The following is an 18,288-nucleotide window of genomic DNA, read 5'->3' as shown; positions in this document are numbered from 1 at the left end:
GCGCAAATACTAGATACTTGAATTGCGCTTGTGCATATACTACAAATTATGTTTTAAGCCTGTTACCAATAATTTCAACTACGGCATATAATTGTTCATTTGCATGTGGTACCTGTTGTTACTTTTTACTGGCTTGCTATCGGGCTTGTAAATAAGGGAAGTTTATCACCTGTTATAATCATACATTTTATAAAAGTAGTAGATTTATATGCTAGACCTATGGTTATAGAGCACATGACTACTCCGACACCCCCTCTTTAGGGTCTACACCCCCACTCAATGTTTGACGGTTTCTGTTTTCAAACACATCTCGCTTTGTCTGTCATTTTATGTCTGTTTCTGGGGTCACGTCCTGTATATCTCCACCCCTCCCCGGAGTTTTTTAATTATTCCAATACCGCAGTTTTCTACGGTGTTTCGTTCAATGATTGACTCCGAGTCAAGCTAGTCACTTGAATTTGTAACGATAATTTCTCGGAATGACCTTAAGTATCGAGCGAGAACAATCTCCCCACTGTAAGGGATTTAATTTCTTAGTTCAAAGACCCCCCCTCATTTATAGCAGAAAGTTCCTTTTGTCCCCCTCCTCCAGAATCCAGAACGTCTTCATTTTTATACGACTTATATCACCCATTTACTCTTCATCATCAAATCGTTCAAACTATATAATATTAATATTATATATATTATACACTTATTACTTATGGTCCATTGCTTCTCGTCGGGATGTAGTTCCGAAAAACTATCTTCAAATTTTAACTACCCCATATTTTACATAAATGTGTATCCTCATCCAAGAATTTAACGAGTAGTCTTCTAAGCTAAAAGAAGTATGACAAGAAAATTTATATGATTCAATAAGCCTATTAAGTTTAGCTTTAATGGAAGGAATTTCTCAGCCCATTAAACCTAGATAGCAAACCCCAGACCTCGTATATTCAAAATCAACTAAGATTATTAATAAACAAATAAATAAATAAATAAAATCAGCAATACTTTCAAATAATAGTGTTTTTATATTGTCAGGGCGTAACGAGATTTAGAATTCTCTTAGCATTTCTTATAATTTTATTATTTTATTCTTACTATTAATATTTTCTTTAAAATAGACTTTGCAAAAGACTAAATGATCATAACTTTTTGACTTGGATTCAATTTTTAGTTCGTATATTAACACCATGCAAAGCAATTTACTTATATAATGCACTCCATTTCAATAGGTAATGATACAGCTGTTCTCATCTAACCACTTTAGAACTCGTATTATTTATGTACACTTCTTCCTCAGCTGTTATATACATGTAGATCATCTAGTTGAAATCAACGCTCTCAGTACGATATGCAGTCTTTGTCTCCACCCCCTCCTGCTTAGCTTTATTTTTTCGAAATACACATCTTATTTCTCTACTACAGAATAAATAATGCGGGGGTGAAAGTTACACAAACCCGCCCCCACCTCCTCCCTGTGCAAGAGAACAAACATTGGATTGTCTGTCTGCCTACAAAGAAAAATGTCTGACTGTTTTGGATACCACTATATATCCAATTGGAAATACTCTGTAAATTTTTCTATACCCTACTTTTGCTTGGATTTTTAAAATCCCTTATTACTCCTTTCTTCTAACTTCATCATATATCATAATATCATATTTACCACCTGGCTTCAACCTATTCGTCCATATCGTAATAGTGCCCTGTCAAAAATATTCCTGCCATAATATCGCTTGTACCCCGGACTTTTAGTTTAAATTCGGACTCTCCAGCAACAGAATTGTCAATACCATATCCAAGTATTCCTACAGTAGAAATTATTATACCGTATCTACTACACAAGTTAGTACAAGATGAGCTCAATATCTTCTGCTTACCCTGTACCATCACCTATAACAGTATCACCACCTTCAAGCTCACGTAGCACAGGTTCAACCAATAATCAACAAGACAATAGTAACAATACCATCGATGATAATGACTCAAATTTTGAAAAGAATAACAATTATGGAAGTAAAACACCTTCCGGTAATCCAAGAATTTACAACTGTCAACAATGTAATCGAGCATTCACCAGAGAAGAACATTTAACTAGACATACATTATCAACCCATAATAAATTAAAACCCTTTACTTGTGGTATCTGTACTAGACCATTTTCAAGAAGAGATCTTTTACTAAGACATGCTAAAAATTTACATCAAGGTAGTGAATTGGCTGTTAGTAGAATCCGAAAACTGTACAAACGGAATGAAATTAATCATTATCATCCGGACAATAACGCCGAAGACGATGAAAATGAGGATGATAATGACTCATTAAGTTCTTCCAGTTCAACAAATAATAGTCCAACTTTACAAACCACAACAACAACCAATTCAAAAACAATGAGAAGAAGCATTGATAATGGAGACTTAACCTCACTTTCTGCAACCTTAATAACACCGGTTAGTTCAAGTAATAGCAACACTTCTTCCCACCTGACAAATTATAGTGCTATTTCTCCTTCGGTTTCTACTTCAAATTCTACAACAATTCCAAATGATACTTCCACCTCAAAAAAGACTAAAAGAGATTATCAAACTCCAGAAAAGAAGAGATTGAAGATTTCGGTTAATATGTTAGTTAGTTGATGAGTAACGATATTCTCCAACTTACATTAATTTTCATGATATTTATTAACATGCTTACTTATAAGTGTACTATTTATTCCATCCTTTATTTACTTATTTATTTACTTATTCCGGAACTTCTACTGATTTTATCCCTCTTTAAAACTGGATTTTGAAGAGTTATCGAGTCATTAATAATGAAAAGAATTATGATCATGATGATATTTACAAAAATTAACAATCCTTAGTAGAAGAAAAGTTTGATACTTTTTTCACTGATGTGTTCTCTTTATCTTTATAATGTTACCCCTACAAAACACTTTATTGATTTATTTTTGTAATGATTTTAAATACTTAATGACTACCAGAAAATAAAGCATAACGAATTTAATTATATGTGTTAAACTCAAGCAATAATGAGAGACAACAATTCTTGTAGTATTAGTAGATTTACTTACATCTCTCGAAACACTGTGAGACCGTAGTAGCCTAATTAAACGGCAATTGTATCCTCGGAAAGTTTATTGTTTTGAGACACTAACGTGCCAAAGATATTCGGAACTAAAGGAACTGAGATTCCTCCAATCGGTGGGTAAGTGGGATACTGAGCGTGGGTTTATGCCCCTATTCATTTATGAATTGGTGCCTCACATACCAGTTACTATTTAGAATATTATTATTAAACTATCATGTATACAAAAGTAATATGATGCTCTCAGTTGACTCTCTGGTTGACTCTTATCTCCCAGCTTTACGTTTTATGTTCGTCTTAAGTTAAGCATCTTACTATTCTTCTACCAACACAAATAACTCAATCGAAAATTTTCAAAAGAATAGCCTGTTTCTAGCTTCTCGACTTCTTCATTCTCTATATCCTGTACCCATATCCTAAATATAAATAAGTGACTAATCACTTATCATGCTTTAGGAATTTGCAAAATCGGTGGGGACATGGGTTTTCGCAATCGTTTGGCATCAATGCACGACCCAATATCAAGTACAATATTATTCACACCAACTGGGTATAGAGAAGAGGTTATTAGTAGAATAGAGGATGGACAATGTCGTCTAAGAGATTGAAACAGGAAAAGGGACTACCACAATCTCAATATAAAATCCCTTATATATCGAAGAAATCTGACGACATTAATTCTTATTGGTATGTGATACTTACAACAACTAATGTACACTTTTATTTCAATTCACAATCAAAGGAAGCATATTGGCAATTGGGAGACTTCCGTCATTTGTTTGAAGATGATGAATGGGAGACCTTCATTTCAGCCTTTGAGTTTAATGAATTGAGTTTATTGTTTGCCAGGAATATTGGATTCAACTGGATCAGAAATGAGAAAAAGATTGATGAAGATGAGGCGATACAACATGTCGAGATCAGCCAAGAGGATGAACTTGATATTAACGATATTGACGAGACTGTCGATTCTGAGCATGAACGTGAAGTCGTAGATGAAGTTGTTGTTGATGAAGATCTTGTACGAGATATATTAAGAGAAGGGGGGTATTTGAACAAAACTGGATCTGCCGGAGCTGAAGATGATCCCAATATCTCGAGTCCAGAATCACAATCTCCTAAACCTTTAGTTCAATCAGGTGGAATTGGAATTTCCTTAGGGTATTCTTCCAGTGAAGAAGATGACGAGGACGACGACGAAGAAGAGGAGAAGGAAGAGGAGGAAGAGGAGAAGGGGCCAGAACAGAATCATGAAGCCGAAGAGGACAGTAACATTAATGAAGGATTGGATTTATCAGTTGATGACCACGAAGAGAATTCGGACTTGAATGTTGGGTTGGATTTATCTATAGATGATCAGGAAGAGTTGGAACAAAATGATGACTTTATAAAGCTTCTAGATACATTTAAGTCAAGAATTTCGGTGTATGATTCTTGGGCACTCGTAGAAGAGGAATTAATCAGTGAGTTTGTAAAGTATCCGGAATATTATTCTATTGAAGACGGTAAAGCACGAGAACAAATATTTAATAACTGGATTATTGAAAGACAGAAGGAAGAAAGTGCACTAGACGTAGATGAAGATAGCGGAAATGAGGTAGATGAAGACCTGGAAGTTGATAGCGAACAAGAAATTTACTCAGAGAAGTATCCTACTCCTACTCTTGAGTATTTCAAGCTCTTACAGCAATATAAAAAAGAAATTAAATCTTTAGTATATCAACAGTTTTACAATTCACACTTTAAAGAGATCAATTCCATCGCGCTATCCCTGAAGGAGAAAGATTCTATTTATCGATCGTTCAAAACAATGTTAACTAACCAAACTCAATTTGAAAAATCGTATAAGAAAGAACATCCTGATAGTAAAATAAATTTAAAGAAATTGAAGCTAGATGAATATCTTCAAACTTGTATTGAACATTTTAAAGATCATATAGAAGAAATCAAAACTTTCCTAACTTTAAATCCGGGTTTCGCAACTAACATTACTGAAGAAGAAGCCTTTTCGACATGGATTAAACTCATAAATAATACCAATATAGGCGAACAGGTTGCTGAGAATAACATAAACTTTGTAGTAGGAGATGTTAAGCGGGTACAAAGTTATATAGAATTGTACAATAGTATTATATAGTGAAGAAATGGATGTTGAATTTTTGCATCTCACCCCGGAAAAAAAATATGTAAGCACTAAAACCGAAACCCAAATTTTTCACTTACCGGTAAGTTGAACTGTATTAGTTCAAATGTCTAGAAGAGTTGTCATTACAGGTTTAGGGTTGGTCACGCCATTGGGTGTTGGAGTACCTGTGACTTGGAGAAATTTAATTGCAGGAAAGAGTGGTATCATATCGACAACTTCTTTACCTAATTATGAAAAAGATGGTTGGGATAAGATACCTTCGAAAGTTATAGGAAAAGTGCCTCATGGCTCATTGACAGAAGGGAAATGGGATCCTGAAGATCATTTTGAAAGGGGTGAAGCACGAAGATTAGCTTTATTTGCTCAATATGGTTTAGCTGCTACTAAAGAAGCACTTGAAGATTCTAAATTAATCAATGATACTGATACTCCTAAGGATAGAATTGGAGTAGCAGTTGGAAGTGGGATAGGATCATTTCATGATTTATATGAGAATGCTATAGGATTTAATGAATCTGGATATAGGAAAGTTCAGCCATTATTTGTACCAAAGTTACTTACAAATATGGCTGCTGGTAATATATCAATTAAATATGGATTTCAAGGTCCTCTCCATTCTGTATCAACTGCTTGTGCTACAGGATTACATGCTATAGGTGATGCTTATAATTTTATTAAGAACGACTATGCCGATGTCATGATTTGTGGAGGTACGGAATCATCTATTCATCCATTGGCTTTATCTGGATTTGCTCGTGCCAGATCTGTAACTACTGAATTTAATGATACCCCTGAAAAAGCAAGTCGTCCATTCGATGCTAATAGGAATGGATTTGTTTTGGGTGAAGGTTCTGGTATAGTTGTTATAGAAAGTTTAGAGCATGCTTTAAAAAGAGGTGTGAATCCAGACAATATATATGCAGAAATTAAAGGTTATGGACTTTCAGGTGATGCACATCATATAACTGCGCCTTTAGAAAATGGAGATGGGGCATATCGGTCAATGAAGATAGCTGTTGAAAGAAGTGGAATTAATGTTAATGATATTGATTATATTAATGCACATGCTACTTCAACAGTCATTGGAGATAGGGCTGAAAACAATGCTATGGTTCGATTATTTGGTGATAACACTAACAATGTTGCTGTATCTTCTAACAAATCATCTATTGGACACTTATTAGGTGCTGCAGGAGCTGTTGAATCAATATTTACCATTAAAGCTATTAAAGATTCCATTGTACCACCTACCCTTAATCTTGATCAAATTGGTCAACATAAAGAAGACTCACAATCTTTGTTTAAATTCGATTACGTACCTAATGTCGCCAAATCCAAAGATATCAATTATGCCATTTGCAATTCATTTGGATTTGGTGGAGTCAACGCCACGGTATGTTTCAAGAAATTCTCTTGAAAATCACTAATAGTAAGCATCAACTACGTGTACTACATGTAACTACTTTGTATATGTAATCATGGCCTAACGACAATATACGACTGATTTACTGATCACATCCCAGTAGCTGCAGTAGTAGGCTCGGCATATGAATGTGTGGGCTAAACTTAGGCAACAATCAATTGCTATAGTCACTAGTAAAAAGTATGAGCCGAAGAGCAAATGAAATGATTCGCAACTGTGGTTCAAACCTAAATTGTATTTTCTCACTCGTTTGGTGATAATGCAAAATTTCTATTTTGTTGCAATATTTTTCTCTACCCTTTTTCTGAGGTGCATGTCTTGGACAGTGTGGATTTTAGTTATTAAATTTTCCCGGCTTCGGTTCGGGAATTATATGGTAGTAAATAAGAAAACTATTACAAGGTCGTATACCTATTTAGTCTTATTTTGTTATATGTAGTCCTCTTTACTTTGTACTTCTAATTTCGTAATACTTTGCATAATGATTTAGATATAAATAATTTTCAATTTCTTTAGTTATGGATATTTGATAGTTATACCATATATTGAACTATCACAAATGTCAACTATCACTACTAGAACTAGAAGTAGATTACGTAGATTGCAGAAATTACATTTAGCTGCTGCTGTTAAACAGGAAGAACTGTATATTTCAAGCTTCACAATTGAAAATGACGAATTTGTGGAGGAAGATGATATAATAAAACAGATAACATTTGATAAATGTTCACAATCAGTATTGCTGATAACCAATTTTGATGAACCATTACAAATTCAACATCAATATCCAATTCCTAAATTAGGCGAACATGATATTTTGATAGAGAACAAAGCTGTTGGTCTTAATCCTATAGATTGGAAAGGTAAGAAGTACCAATTTGGCATTTATCATTTTCCATGGATAAATGGTAGAGAAAGTAGTGGAATAGTGGTTAAGACTGGTTCTAATGTTAAATCTCATGAATTTTCTCCTGGTGATAAAGTCATAGTGAGTAGTACCAGTTATCGTGACAATCGTACAAGTACTTTCCAACAATATACAGCTATAGACTCAAGATTGGTATGGAAATTACCACCTAAGTTTTCTTTTGAAGATGGAGCAACTATTGGGGTAGGATTAGTTACAGCAGGTATCATCTTTTACAATAGTTTTCAATTTGAATTAACTGAGCATCCAGCTAAAGAATTTACTAAGAATGAGTCAATTATTATATGGGGTGGTGCAACTGTTGTTGGACTCTATGCTACACAATTGGCTAAACTTCACGGGTTGAAAGTTATCTCAATTGCAAGCTTAGATCATGAAATTTACCTTAAAGAATTGGGAGCAGATATAGTAATCAATAGACATTTATCATCACAAGAAATTAAATCCCTAGCCCTTGCATTTAGCACAAATATCAAATATGGTATTGATTGTGTTTCTAAGGATACATCAACCATAGTATTAGACATTTTATCTAATTCAACTTCAATTAAACCATTATTTTCTGGGATTGTAGGGCTTCCAAAGCAAGACATTCCTGAGTCTGTCGAAATCAGACAAGTTGTTATCAAAGAATTCCATGAAAATATTGATTACGGAAAACAATTTGTAAATATTACTACGCATTTCTTTAACAATCATCAAATCAAACCAGTCAGATATAGACATTATCAAGGTGGTTTACATATAATTCATGATGCGCTCAATGATTTAGAGGTTCTTGGTGCTAAAGGTGAAAAATATGTTGTCTCCATTTAAGTACTTCGATAATTTCTACTATTATTTATTATATTTATTATTATTATTATTATGATTACCTATATTTTGTCATAGAGCATGAATACATTCAATTATATAAAATTAGACCTTTTTTAAAAAAACCGAGCCACAGTTCCAAATTTGGCTATGATTTTTTTGCGGCCTTTATCCTGCATATATTGTGTGCCGAACCGAGCCGTTATTTTATGTACAAATACTATACATTATCTTTACATAAAAAATCTAAACACATTTACTCTTACAAATATCAGTACACTAAAATCTCACTCATCAAGTTCAAACATTCAAGTATATAATAATAAAAACAACATGCAATAAAATTTGAGCAGAGATTAATTCTATTAATTCCCACAAGTAGCATTTATGACCCTCACAGGTTGCTATGAAGTAATTCTGGCAATTGGTGCGAATAAAACTTAAAAGAGCTGCCTTTTCAAATTTAGTATGAGCCAATTACCACTGGTTATTAAGAACCCATACCATTCGATATAAACGAATTTCGGTACGCGTCTTGAATATAAAGCTAAAGTACTGTTTCATTTAGCTTTCGATTTTTGAATTTTATAAATTCTTACCTACACTGTTTTCACCTCCACTTGTACAGCTAAAATATTCACCTGATTTGCTACTGCAACCAGTGTTCTGAACTAAATACCTGTCCGTACCAAACTTAAGATAAAAGGTCCATTTTCCACCATGTGTTAATTTTAAGCACTGGAATGCACATATTTTCTTACCATTTGTCTTCCCCACATGCTCATCAAGCGAACCTTCAATTGTTGACGTGAGAGCAGTTGTATCACAAGCCCCAGTAATTTCACCAGCTTGCCAGTACACGTTAATGCCATTATAAACATGAATGGTTGCAAAGTCCGAATGGCAATTATTTTGGTTCAGTAGACTCTTGATACCATTGGCTATGTCTTTAAGTACTTGATAAGCGAAAGCACCACCCGTTAAGCATACCCCAGCATTATTAGCAGAATGGGTACAAATTCTTATATCTATGCGCTTTGCTAACATAGAATTTGTGGAGTAGGTGTCACTAATTTCAAACCCAAATTTTCCATTATCATTTTCTAAGAAAGCAAACCAATCTGGATAGACATTTTTAAGTGCGGTACTGCCATAATTTGAAGGTTTAGACGCAGTGTCATTAACCATAGTTATTAGTATCAATAGTATAATTATTTGATCTAAATGCGCATGTAAATGGCATCAAGTAGGTAAAGAAATAAGACAATATGATGATGGGTTTTAAGCTCATTGTTGGTGAGTACAATTAGGATAATTAGCAAAGGAATTATGAGTGAATAGAACCTGGTTGTCATTCGAGATACTTTGTCAAGGTGATGATACAAAGATGGTACTCTATAGGCAAGTAACATTAGATGAATGAAAAACATGGTTCTTCAGAGAATTATTTATAACATTGATTCGTCACCTCTTTCGCCAAAAGAATTCTAATTTAAGTAGGTCCCGGGGCATTCTATTTCAGGAAGTTATTAACCATGGAGAAAATTCCCATTAATCCATCTTGATTTGTAGTATTATAGGTACAAATTTTAGATTCAATTGGCTCAAAGGTGATGCCAAGAAATAGAAAGAACTGTCCAATTATGTTTTAAGACACAAGAATATAGAAGCTTGTCACTTCTTAGAAGGAGATCGATAGGAGTGGAACTATTTATAGATCCAATTGCAATGCACATTTTGCCACCTCTTGGAGCGGCTATATTGATTTAATTTTGAGTTCTGTATTAAGCATCCAGAACGCCGTGACTGTGCGAGGCTAACTGGACGAATCCCACTACCATTTATATTCTGGTTCGGTAAAAATTTCGACAGAGGCAACATGCAAATGCAACAACTCGATAAATGTTCATAATCCCGCGGCACTTAGCATAAATTGCGTTTATTTTTTTTTCTTTTTGGAGGGGTCTTTATTCCTAAAGTAGAGTGTAAAAAACCACAGGCTGATTCTTTCCTTTCTTACTCGTACTCTTAACGTTTTTACTCTACCATAGTAACTTTTGACAACTTGTCATTATTCAATTCTTCAACTATGAGTCCTTTGTCACCAGTGGACAATTTCTTTTGGTTAATACATATATTCAAAAAGAATTGCAGCCACCACCTCCTTACTACAAAATACATATAGACATTCATTATTTACACTAATTACTCTTCATCACTGTCGATCTTGAATTGTTTGTCAATATCGTCTTCGTCACTAGGTGAAGATCCCTGTGATTGTAGCAGTTCTTGTGGCTTATCGTCTTCACTGGTAATGTCATCTAATTCAAATCCATCACCATTTTCAAGATCTTGTAGATGTTGTTCACTAACAGCAATGTAGGGATTTCTATTGAATATATTTAAGAAAGGATGGAGTATTCTTGAAGCTTTAATTCTAATTTTTTCAAATATAAGCGATCTACCACTTCTACCTAACATTAACCAACCAATAAATCCAAGCAAAAACATAAAAATAATTATTCCATACCATCTATGAGGTTCAATATACCATTTCAGTTCTGCAGATTCTGCCTTATAGTTTGTTTCGTAATCATAATGATGATATTTTGCATTTGGGTCGGGTTTAACAAATCGTGGACGAGGGTATATTCCATTCTGTTCAGCTCCAAAATGATAATCACTAGGAGCAGAAGAAGAGTATAATCCGGGTCTTGTAAGTAGATCTTCTAATTCTTGATCTTCTGATATTCCTCTAGATATTAAAGTATAATTATTGAAAGCTTGAACATATTCATCATTGGCATAAAGAAGAGCACGACCCAATGTCCAAGAGAAAGCAGACCCATCTAATTCTTCAACCAATTCAAGGGATTTAAAATGGGTATTCTTTTGAGATTTTTCATCATCAATTCCAAATCGAGGAAAGCCTAATCCTAAATGTAAGAAATTTAATACCCAAGAAGACTTAAAACATAACTCAGTCAATTCATCTTCTGATAATCGATTTTCAGGTGCCTTAGCTTTGTTTAATGTGATTAGTCTACTGAATTGTTGTGAACAAAGTTTAGAAGTTTCTTGATAGATGAGCTTGTAATCATAAGTATCAGATTGATCCTCAACTTTTGATTTGCCATCTTCACCTTCTTCATCTTCACCGTCATCATCTCGAGTAGACTTATCATAAGACAATAAATTTGTAATTGCTTCCCAATATCCACTAACGCCTACAAAATGATTAACATCAAAATCGAAAGCAGGGACTAAATCATTTAAGAGACATGAACTAACTTGATCTGGACCCTCAAATTGTTTACAATCAGTTTTATCACTTTGAGTTGCGCCATAAGTACTATTCAGTATAACTGGAAAGATCATTTCAAGACATTTGGGAAAGTCACTACTACCTGTAAAATCTACATTGAATTCTCCAATTTGAGCTGTAGTTGTATAACCCTTCGGTAAACATGGATCTGTCATAGGTTTACCAATATTTCCATAATATTTATCATGATCAGTCACGTCATGATCACGTAAATAAGTACCAAGTAAAGATTCTAAGTATCTAGTATGAGCTTGATACATACCAAATCCTAAGAAGGAATCAGAATAAATATTAAATTCAAGATGTTTTGGTTCATAATATGATCCCTCAGATTTAGGCTCAGATTCGGTAATTGAATCTACCAAGTTCGATGAATTCGTTAGTACTGGTAATTGGTTCAAGTTAATACGGTATAAGCTCTTTTGGTGTTCTTCAATTTCTGTTGTATTTGGTTGAAATACCACTTGTGTTGATGCACCACCCATATCCAATAAACCATAAGTATAGTGCAGTTTACCATGATCATGCATTTCTGGATGATCAAATGATCCCTTAAGTGAGTTAATAGCTAACCAACCATAAATCCCTTCGAAATCACCATCTATAACATTGATATGAGATGCACAATCAGGGATATAAAAATCAGAATTAGAAGTAATATAACTACATATATTTCCAAGAATCTGTTGTTGTTCGGTGGGAGTTAATAATCTCATACCAGCTGTTGAATGAAGAAATATTGGAGTACGATAATGTTGAGATTTAGGCACTACCGAACTAGCAAGAGTTAATAAATATTTAATATGATGATTTCCAATCTTTTGAGGACTCATTTGAAAAGAAGATATCCCAGGTTTAATCTTTTGATGCCATTTCTTCTTGGATTTGATTTTAGGAAATTTTATTTGAGAATCGGTACTGTTGGTACTGATAGAATCTTTATTAGTTGACTGTTCTCCTTCACCTTCACTTTCATTATCTTTATCATTCTCACTATCATTATCATTTTCATGATCATTCTCATCTTCACTCTCGGAATCAGTATCATATTTTTCTAAAGCAAAATGTTTAAAAAGATTAATATCTAGCGGAGCCTTTGGTTTCGTTTTGGTTAATTCATATTCATCTTTCAAAGCATACTCTGGATTTAACCAATTATATACATAAACTCTTGAACCACTTGATCCTGCATCAATGATTACCATATAATCATAAGGTATATCATTTTTAGAATATATAGGTCCTGGTGTAATATAATTTTTATCTTTACTTTTCTTCTTCTTTCTAGGTTCCATTGAATTTATCATAGTCATGGTGTTAGTCGTTCGTTATTAGATAGATAATGGAATTGTAGTTTGATACTCCGGCCCCTATTAGTTTTTTTGTATGGTGTTACTTTTGTGCGTAGCGGACATAGCTCCGAACTAGCCAAGCCATGAGCGAAGCCATCGTGCATCTTGTGCCTAATTATCTACTATGAAAGTTAAAGATAAATATTGTATTATATGTGTTACTGGTGGGCTTATTAAGTGTATAATAAAAGACTATAGAGTTAGTTAAAAAAATAAGAATAATCATAAGTAATAATTAATAATAAATAATAGTAGTAGTAGTAGGAATAGTAATAGTAATAGAAGTATAACTTAATCAGATCACACAATTAAACAGAAATCAGTAGTTGAACATGTGTGGGAATGAAAGAAAGGCCATTAAACATGAGATTATATTAGTAGTAGAGAGCGTCATTAACTGTATTTGGTATAGATGATTCATTAAACTATAACACATTTATCTTGTTGCTTGGGAGTTGGATTATGAATGATTTCAATTTCTTCAATTAAATTCTCGAAAGCTTTATTTATATTAAGATTTTCTCTTACTGAAGTTTCCAAGAATTTACATCCAAATTTATTAGCTAATTGTTCACCTTCAGAAGTTTCAACTTGACGTTGATAAATTAAATCACATTTATTACCAATGAGTACTAATGGGATAACATCTGTTCCAATAGAATTCAATATTTTATCTCTTATTACTTCTACTAATTCAAAAGATTGTCTGGAAGTTACGGAGTATACAAGGAGATAACCATGAATACCTACTAAATGCTTTTCATTCATTATACTAAATTCATCTTGACCTGCTGTATCTAATATTTCTATAGCATAATCTTGATTTTTATAATTTATAGTCTTAGAAAACTGATTCTCTATTGTTGGATAATAACTTTCAACGAAATGGTCTTCGACAAATCTTACTGTCATTGATGATTTACCAACTGAACGAGATCCAACAACTGCTATTTTACGAGCTTTGACCATTTTGGATTGTGATGTATATGTATATAATCTATTAGTATAAAGCAAAAAAAATACTGGAATATGAGATGTTTGATAAGTACTACGAGATATCTACTATGATATATGAGATACAAGATATCAGTTTTATGAAATTATAAGGTTTGTGGTATGTAGTTTGTGGTTTATGGGAACCTAGTGAGTGGTACTGGGGATGCCGCACTATACTTACTTAAGGATGAGCCTAACTCGATAACAAGATATGGATAAGAACTATAACCGTATAGCGATAGTAATAAGCTTAGCTGAACAGTATAATCTGGTATTTGATATTTCTATCAAACCTCCAATAGTTAGCAGTATCTGATAAAGATGACTAATGAGCTCCGGTACTGCTGGTTGATAAATTAACAGTCAATAATTTCAACCGAAAAAATCAGCCAAACAAACGATGAACAGAGAGAATTTTCGCATAGTTAAGATGGTTCGCTAAAATTGATAAGAAGAACAAAGAAAATGACGTACAGATAAGAATATGGTACAGCAACTACTTGTGATATATAATGAAATTTTGAAATTCATGAGTCCCATATATACAGAAGATATTTTACATCTTCAAAATCTCACCTTATCTGATCAACTAAATACAATATTGAATTATGTAGTGAATCTTATAGTTATGTATAGAACGATTTTTGTCCTTTGCTAAGTTATGAAGATCGTCGTAGTCGTGTGAGACTGTTTAGACAGATATTTCCTTGCTTATGTAAGAATGCGACGTAACTCTTAATTTTTTGAATCATGAATATTCAATTAGGCTTATAATAATAACTATATTCATGGGAATAATATATGCATTGATGGATATCTAATATGTACAGGTATATAATATAAAAGTAGTAGAAACTCTAGTTACTATTACTTTGGTTTTTGTTAAATTTCGTTAATATTTTATTACTTGGATTCATTTTCAGCTAATAATGATCCCTTATAGATAGATCATTATTATTATTATTATTATTATCACTTATTGGCTGCTTCCTGTTTATCTCTTTCCTCCTTTTGCTTCAATAAATATTTCAACCTCTTTTCTTTCTTTTCTTCGATTAATATATCTCTCTCTATATCCAAATATTTCTGCTTTTGAAATTGGGCAACACATTCTAAGGATCGTTTATTAATATCATCACATCGTTTCATGGATTCAATAGGATTCAAAGAACTATTACTACATTCAATATATGCTTTAATCAAATGATCACATTTAGCAAATGCTTTCTTTCTCCATCTTTCAAATATAGCTTTCTCTTCTTTAGGGGTTATCACCCAAGGTGGTAAGTTTGGATTTGTGGGTAACTCGACATCATTATATGTCTTCTTTTCTTTACCGTAACTCATCCCTTATAGAGTTTCCTTTAGGATTTTTTACAATAGTCTCGACAACTCTAGCGGTTTAAGTTATCTGGTGTGATTTTCTAATGCTGAGATATTTCAATTTCTTCATTTTTTTCAGACTCTAAAAACGAGATGTACTGCGGTGCGGATGTCATGAACTAATCGTATAAAACATAAACAAACAGTTAACAGAACCTATAATTTCACTAATTAGCTATACAATTATAGAAATATGATACAAGGAACGCCTGAAGATATAATACAGCAATCAATAGACAGTATTGAGATTGAACCTGAGCTTCTAACGTTGGACAGAATAGAAGATACCATTCAATCTATAAAAGCGATCCGGGATGAAAAGATCGAAACATTAACCAATAATAATTCAAAATTAGCCAATACTATAGGTCAGTTAAATCAAGAGATTAGATTATTAACTAAGGTCAGTGACTATAACTATGAAATCATTAAGAATTTAACTACTATTCATAACTTAAGAGGGATAAACACAATTGAAGATATAAATCGAGATGATAATATATTTAAAGTATTATCCAAAAAATCAATTGAATTAGATAATGTAAAGGTTGTAATTGCAAAGAATTTGAATGATTTAGAGAGTTCAATAAATTCATTGAAGTTGAATAAAAGTAATCTCCTAAAAGAAATTGATCAATTACGAACAAAATTATCTAATATATTCAATAATGATCTTGAAAAGTCATCTAGTACATCAGGAAATAGTCAAGAACAAAGGGATGATATTCTCGAGCAAGATTCCAGCATTCTTCAGATAAATTTATTCAGAAATCTTGGAGTAAGAATTGAAACTTTTGATAATGATATTGCCGATGAATTGGTAGATAGTGATAAAAAATCACTCGACCATATAATCATTCATAATAAAGGAACAAATTTAACTAGTGTCTTGAAAGTAGAACCACAATATAGTGATTATTTCATATCCAACTATATATGGGAGAGATTAGAAGGTTATGATTGATCAAAAAGACTACATAATTCAATGATAAATATTTCTATGTTTTCTTTATGCTATGTACAATTATGGGTAGGTTTTGTAATAATAATAATATATACGAATGCTAATATACAATTTCATGAATGCAAAGGGGAAATAATGAAAGAACATTAATAATACTTTGGATTTTCTCTAAATGATCTCTTTGTCCATTTTGGCATTAAATGAACCAGCCTTCTATAATTCTTTTCATTTTTACAAAATGTAGTATATTTATCTTTAGGTGACATTTCATGTTCCTTTGGAAATACAAATTTCAAATAATCAACTTTTTTAACACCGGTCTTTTCACCATAAGTTTTACCCTTGGCTTCAATAAGTCCTTTATAAATTTCTTCAATATTAGAATCAACTTGTTTCATACGCTTTCTTAATCTATTCTTTTGAGGTGCTGATAATCTTGGGGCTTTCTTCCACAAGTAACCTCCACTCAAGGTCAAGGTGGATTTAAATGCACCAAACATATTCATCTTGTCTTTGTTTTAGATATCCTACGTTATAGACCATAGAATCAATTCATGGTAAATTTTTTTTTTCTTTTCAACATTTAATATTTGAACAATGTGCACGACCTTTTTAACCTATTAATTAGCAACCATAATGGGCTACCATCTTGACAAATTACTACAGCAGGAAGTTATCGTTGAATTCCAATCTTTGCCATGGCTCCTATATTAAACCAAGGGGCCAGGGGGAGAGTTAGATATCTTTGGTGAATCTATTTATGAGTCCAGACCAATCCAGTTTATTTTTAGTTTTGCTGTCGCTGCACAATCGCTGGTGTCTGACGTAAGATGTAAGCCTCTCCAGATCTGTTGATATGGCAGGTTTCTAGTCAAAATTTGTAGACACAAGCCATATCCGAATATAGAACAACCACAATTCAATGATTGCTAGGTGGCACATTACATCATTATTTGTTCAGTGACAAAGTTAGAAACAATAAGTATGAGCTGTTTGATTGATGGGATATATACGAGAGAGCAAACAAAGGGACATGAGCAATTTATCCTCTTATGTAAGCTCAAGCATAGTTGCCAGTTGCTCATAATGTTTTACAAGGCACAGCAACTGTCGCATATTCGTTTATGTGTCGCAAGCTGCAAAATGCGACGTCATTTCAAAGGCAAAATGAGGTCCCACACTCAACGGCCCGACGTAGTCAATAAGTTATGGACATCTGTAGAATCTAAACGAACTATAGAAATAAGGAGATTATCTTTTGGTCGTCTTGGACTCCACATTCTCTATTAACCAATCAATTGTAAAGCCCAATGAACTTTTACTTTGACAATGGCAGGATTCTATGTCTAGAATAAAGAATCAGACCACAGGCCAATCCGTCAATACTTTCTTTGTAATCGACAAATCAACGGTAATAATAAGAAAATGAATGACCATACATAAAATAATGTATAGGGGCACAGAACTAGCCACTTCAAATAAAATATAAACTATGGCATGGAAATAGGAAATAAAGAGGGGGGGCGCTAGAGGAGGGGTGGACGAGAGGGAGAGGAATATGATTCTGGCACCTATCTCTATTCATCACTATGAGAAATTTAAGTTTCCTTATGAGTAGCAACGGTGATTCGGGAGACGGGGAACCAAACAATCGAAAAAGCAATTGATTGAAGAAGCTATTATACGATATGTTATACTAATTAGGAATAGGAATAGGAGATAGACCACAAGGGTCCGTTTTCTCCTATTCACTCAAACCATACTTTAAAACTTATTTAGGGGAGGTGTCCGTTGGGGTTGACAAATGCACCTTTGTGGTAACTGCAATGATTTCTCACCCCACGATTTTCACCTTTTCTACATGGAAATAAATTTTTAAAATA

At 33.2% G+C, this 18,288-nt stretch overlaps 10 protein-coding genes across 10 annotated transcripts; 5 read left to right on the top strand and 5 right to left on the bottom strand. All coding sequences in view use genetic code 12, as the record gives it.

Annotated features, from left to right (window-relative positions):
• Positions 1 to 1,844: 1,844 nt before the first annotated feature.
• Positions 1,845 to 2,624, top strand: TRY4 (Try4p; the record flags this gene model as incomplete). Its single annotated transcript, XM_064880041.1, has 1 exon — positions 1,845 to 2,624. One exon carries the CDS (start codon positions 1,845 to 1,847, stop codon positions 2,622 to 2,624), a length of 780 nt encoding a protein of 259 aa, XP_064741512.1.
• Positions 2,625 to 3,637: 1,013 nt separating this feature from the next.
• Positions 3,638 to 5,229, top strand: RJT21DRAFT_117830 (uncharacterized protein). Its single transcript, XM_064880849.1, has one exon. It carries the CDS (start codon positions 3,665 to 3,667, stop codon positions 5,210 to 5,212), a length of 1,548 nt encoding a protein of 515 aa, XP_064741511.1. The 5' UTR covers positions 3,638 to 3,664; the 3' UTR covers positions 5,213 to 5,229.
• A 75-nt stretch (positions 5,230 to 5,304) lies between these two features.
• CEM1 (fatty acid synthase) lies at positions 5,305 to 7,121 on the top strand. The gene has a single exon (XM_064880848.1). It carries the CDS (start codon positions 5,325 to 5,327, stop codon positions 6,636 to 6,638), a length of 1,314 nt encoding a protein of 437 aa, XP_064741510.1. The 5' UTR covers positions 5,305 to 5,324; the 3' UTR covers positions 6,639 to 7,121.
• Positions 7,122 to 7,203: 82 nt separating this feature from the next.
• On the top strand, positions 7,204 to 8,388 carry RJT21DRAFT_137756 (uncharacterized protein; the record flags this gene model as incomplete). The annotated part of the gene is made up of 1 exon (XM_064883303.1): positions 7,204 to 8,388. One exon carries the CDS (start codon positions 7,204 to 7,206, stop codon positions 8,386 to 8,388), a length of 1,185 nt encoding a protein of 394 aa, XP_064741509.1.
• A 582-nt stretch (positions 8,389 to 8,970) lies between these two features.
• On the bottom strand, positions 8,971 to 9,573 carry RJT21DRAFT_4713 (uncharacterized protein; the record flags this gene model as incomplete). The annotated part of the gene is made up of 1 exon (XM_064884709.1): positions 8,971 to 9,573. One exon carries the CDS (start codon positions 9,571 to 9,573, stop codon positions 8,971 to 8,973), a length of 603 nt encoding a protein of 200 aa, XP_064741508.1.
• An 805-nt stretch (positions 9,574 to 10,378) lies between these two features.
• On the bottom strand, positions 10,379 to 13,124 carry RJT21DRAFT_117826 (nucleoside diphosphatase). The gene has a single exon (XM_064880847.1). It carries the CDS (start codon positions 13,021 to 13,023, stop codon positions 10,591 to 10,593), a length of 2,433 nt encoding a protein of 810 aa, XP_064741507.1. The 5' UTR covers positions 13,024 to 13,124; the 3' UTR covers positions 10,379 to 10,590.
• Positions 13,125 to 13,187: 63 nt separating this feature from the next.
• On the bottom strand, positions 13,188 to 14,422 carry RHB1 (putative GTPase). Its single transcript, XM_064883474.1, has one exon. The coding sequence runs from the start codon at positions 14,029 to 14,031 to the stop codon at positions 13,483 to 13,485; it is 549 nt and encodes a 182-aa protein (XP_064741506.1). The 5' UTR covers positions 14,032 to 14,422; the 3' UTR covers positions 13,188 to 13,482.
• A 608-nt stretch (positions 14,423 to 15,030) lies between these two features.
• RJT21DRAFT_111878 (uncharacterized protein) lies at positions 15,031 to 15,405 on the bottom strand (the record flags this gene model as incomplete). The annotated part of the gene is made up of 1 exon (XM_064880040.1): positions 15,031 to 15,405. One exon carries the CDS (start codon positions 15,403 to 15,405, stop codon positions 15,031 to 15,033), a length of 375 nt encoding a protein of 124 aa, XP_064741505.1.
• Positions 15,406 to 15,510: 105 nt separating this feature from the next.
• On the top strand, positions 15,511 to 16,478 carry RJT21DRAFT_15261 (kinetochore-associated Ndc80 complex subunit). The gene has a single exon (XM_064883473.1). It carries the CDS (start codon positions 15,635 to 15,637, stop codon positions 16,403 to 16,405), a length of 771 nt encoding a protein of 256 aa, XP_064741504.1. The 5' UTR covers positions 15,511 to 15,634; the 3' UTR covers positions 16,406 to 16,478.
• A 73-nt stretch (positions 16,479 to 16,551) lies between these two features.
• RJT21DRAFT_79782 (mitochondrial 54S ribosomal protein mL60) lies at positions 16,552 to 16,905 on the bottom strand (the record flags this gene model as incomplete). The annotated part of the gene is made up of 1 exon (XM_064885231.1): positions 16,552 to 16,905. The coding sequence occupies one exon, from the start codon at positions 16,903 to 16,905 to the stop codon at positions 16,552 to 16,554; it is 354 nt and encodes a 117-aa protein (XP_064741503.1).
• Between the last annotated feature and the right edge of the window lie 1,383 nt (positions 16,906 to 18,288).

Source organism: Scheffersomyces amazonensis (genome assembly GCF_036850825.1).
Source record: "Scheffersomyces amazonensis strain UFMG-HMD-26.3 chromosome Unknown RJT21scaffold_1, whole genome shotgun sequence".
Taxonomy (NCBI): domain Eukaryota; kingdom Fungi; phylum Ascomycota; class Pichiomycetes; order Serinales; family Debaryomycetaceae; genus Scheffersomyces; species Scheffersomyces amazonensis.
Note: the sequence above shows the minus strand (reverse complement) of the source record. Positions and strands in the feature narration are given on the sequence as shown.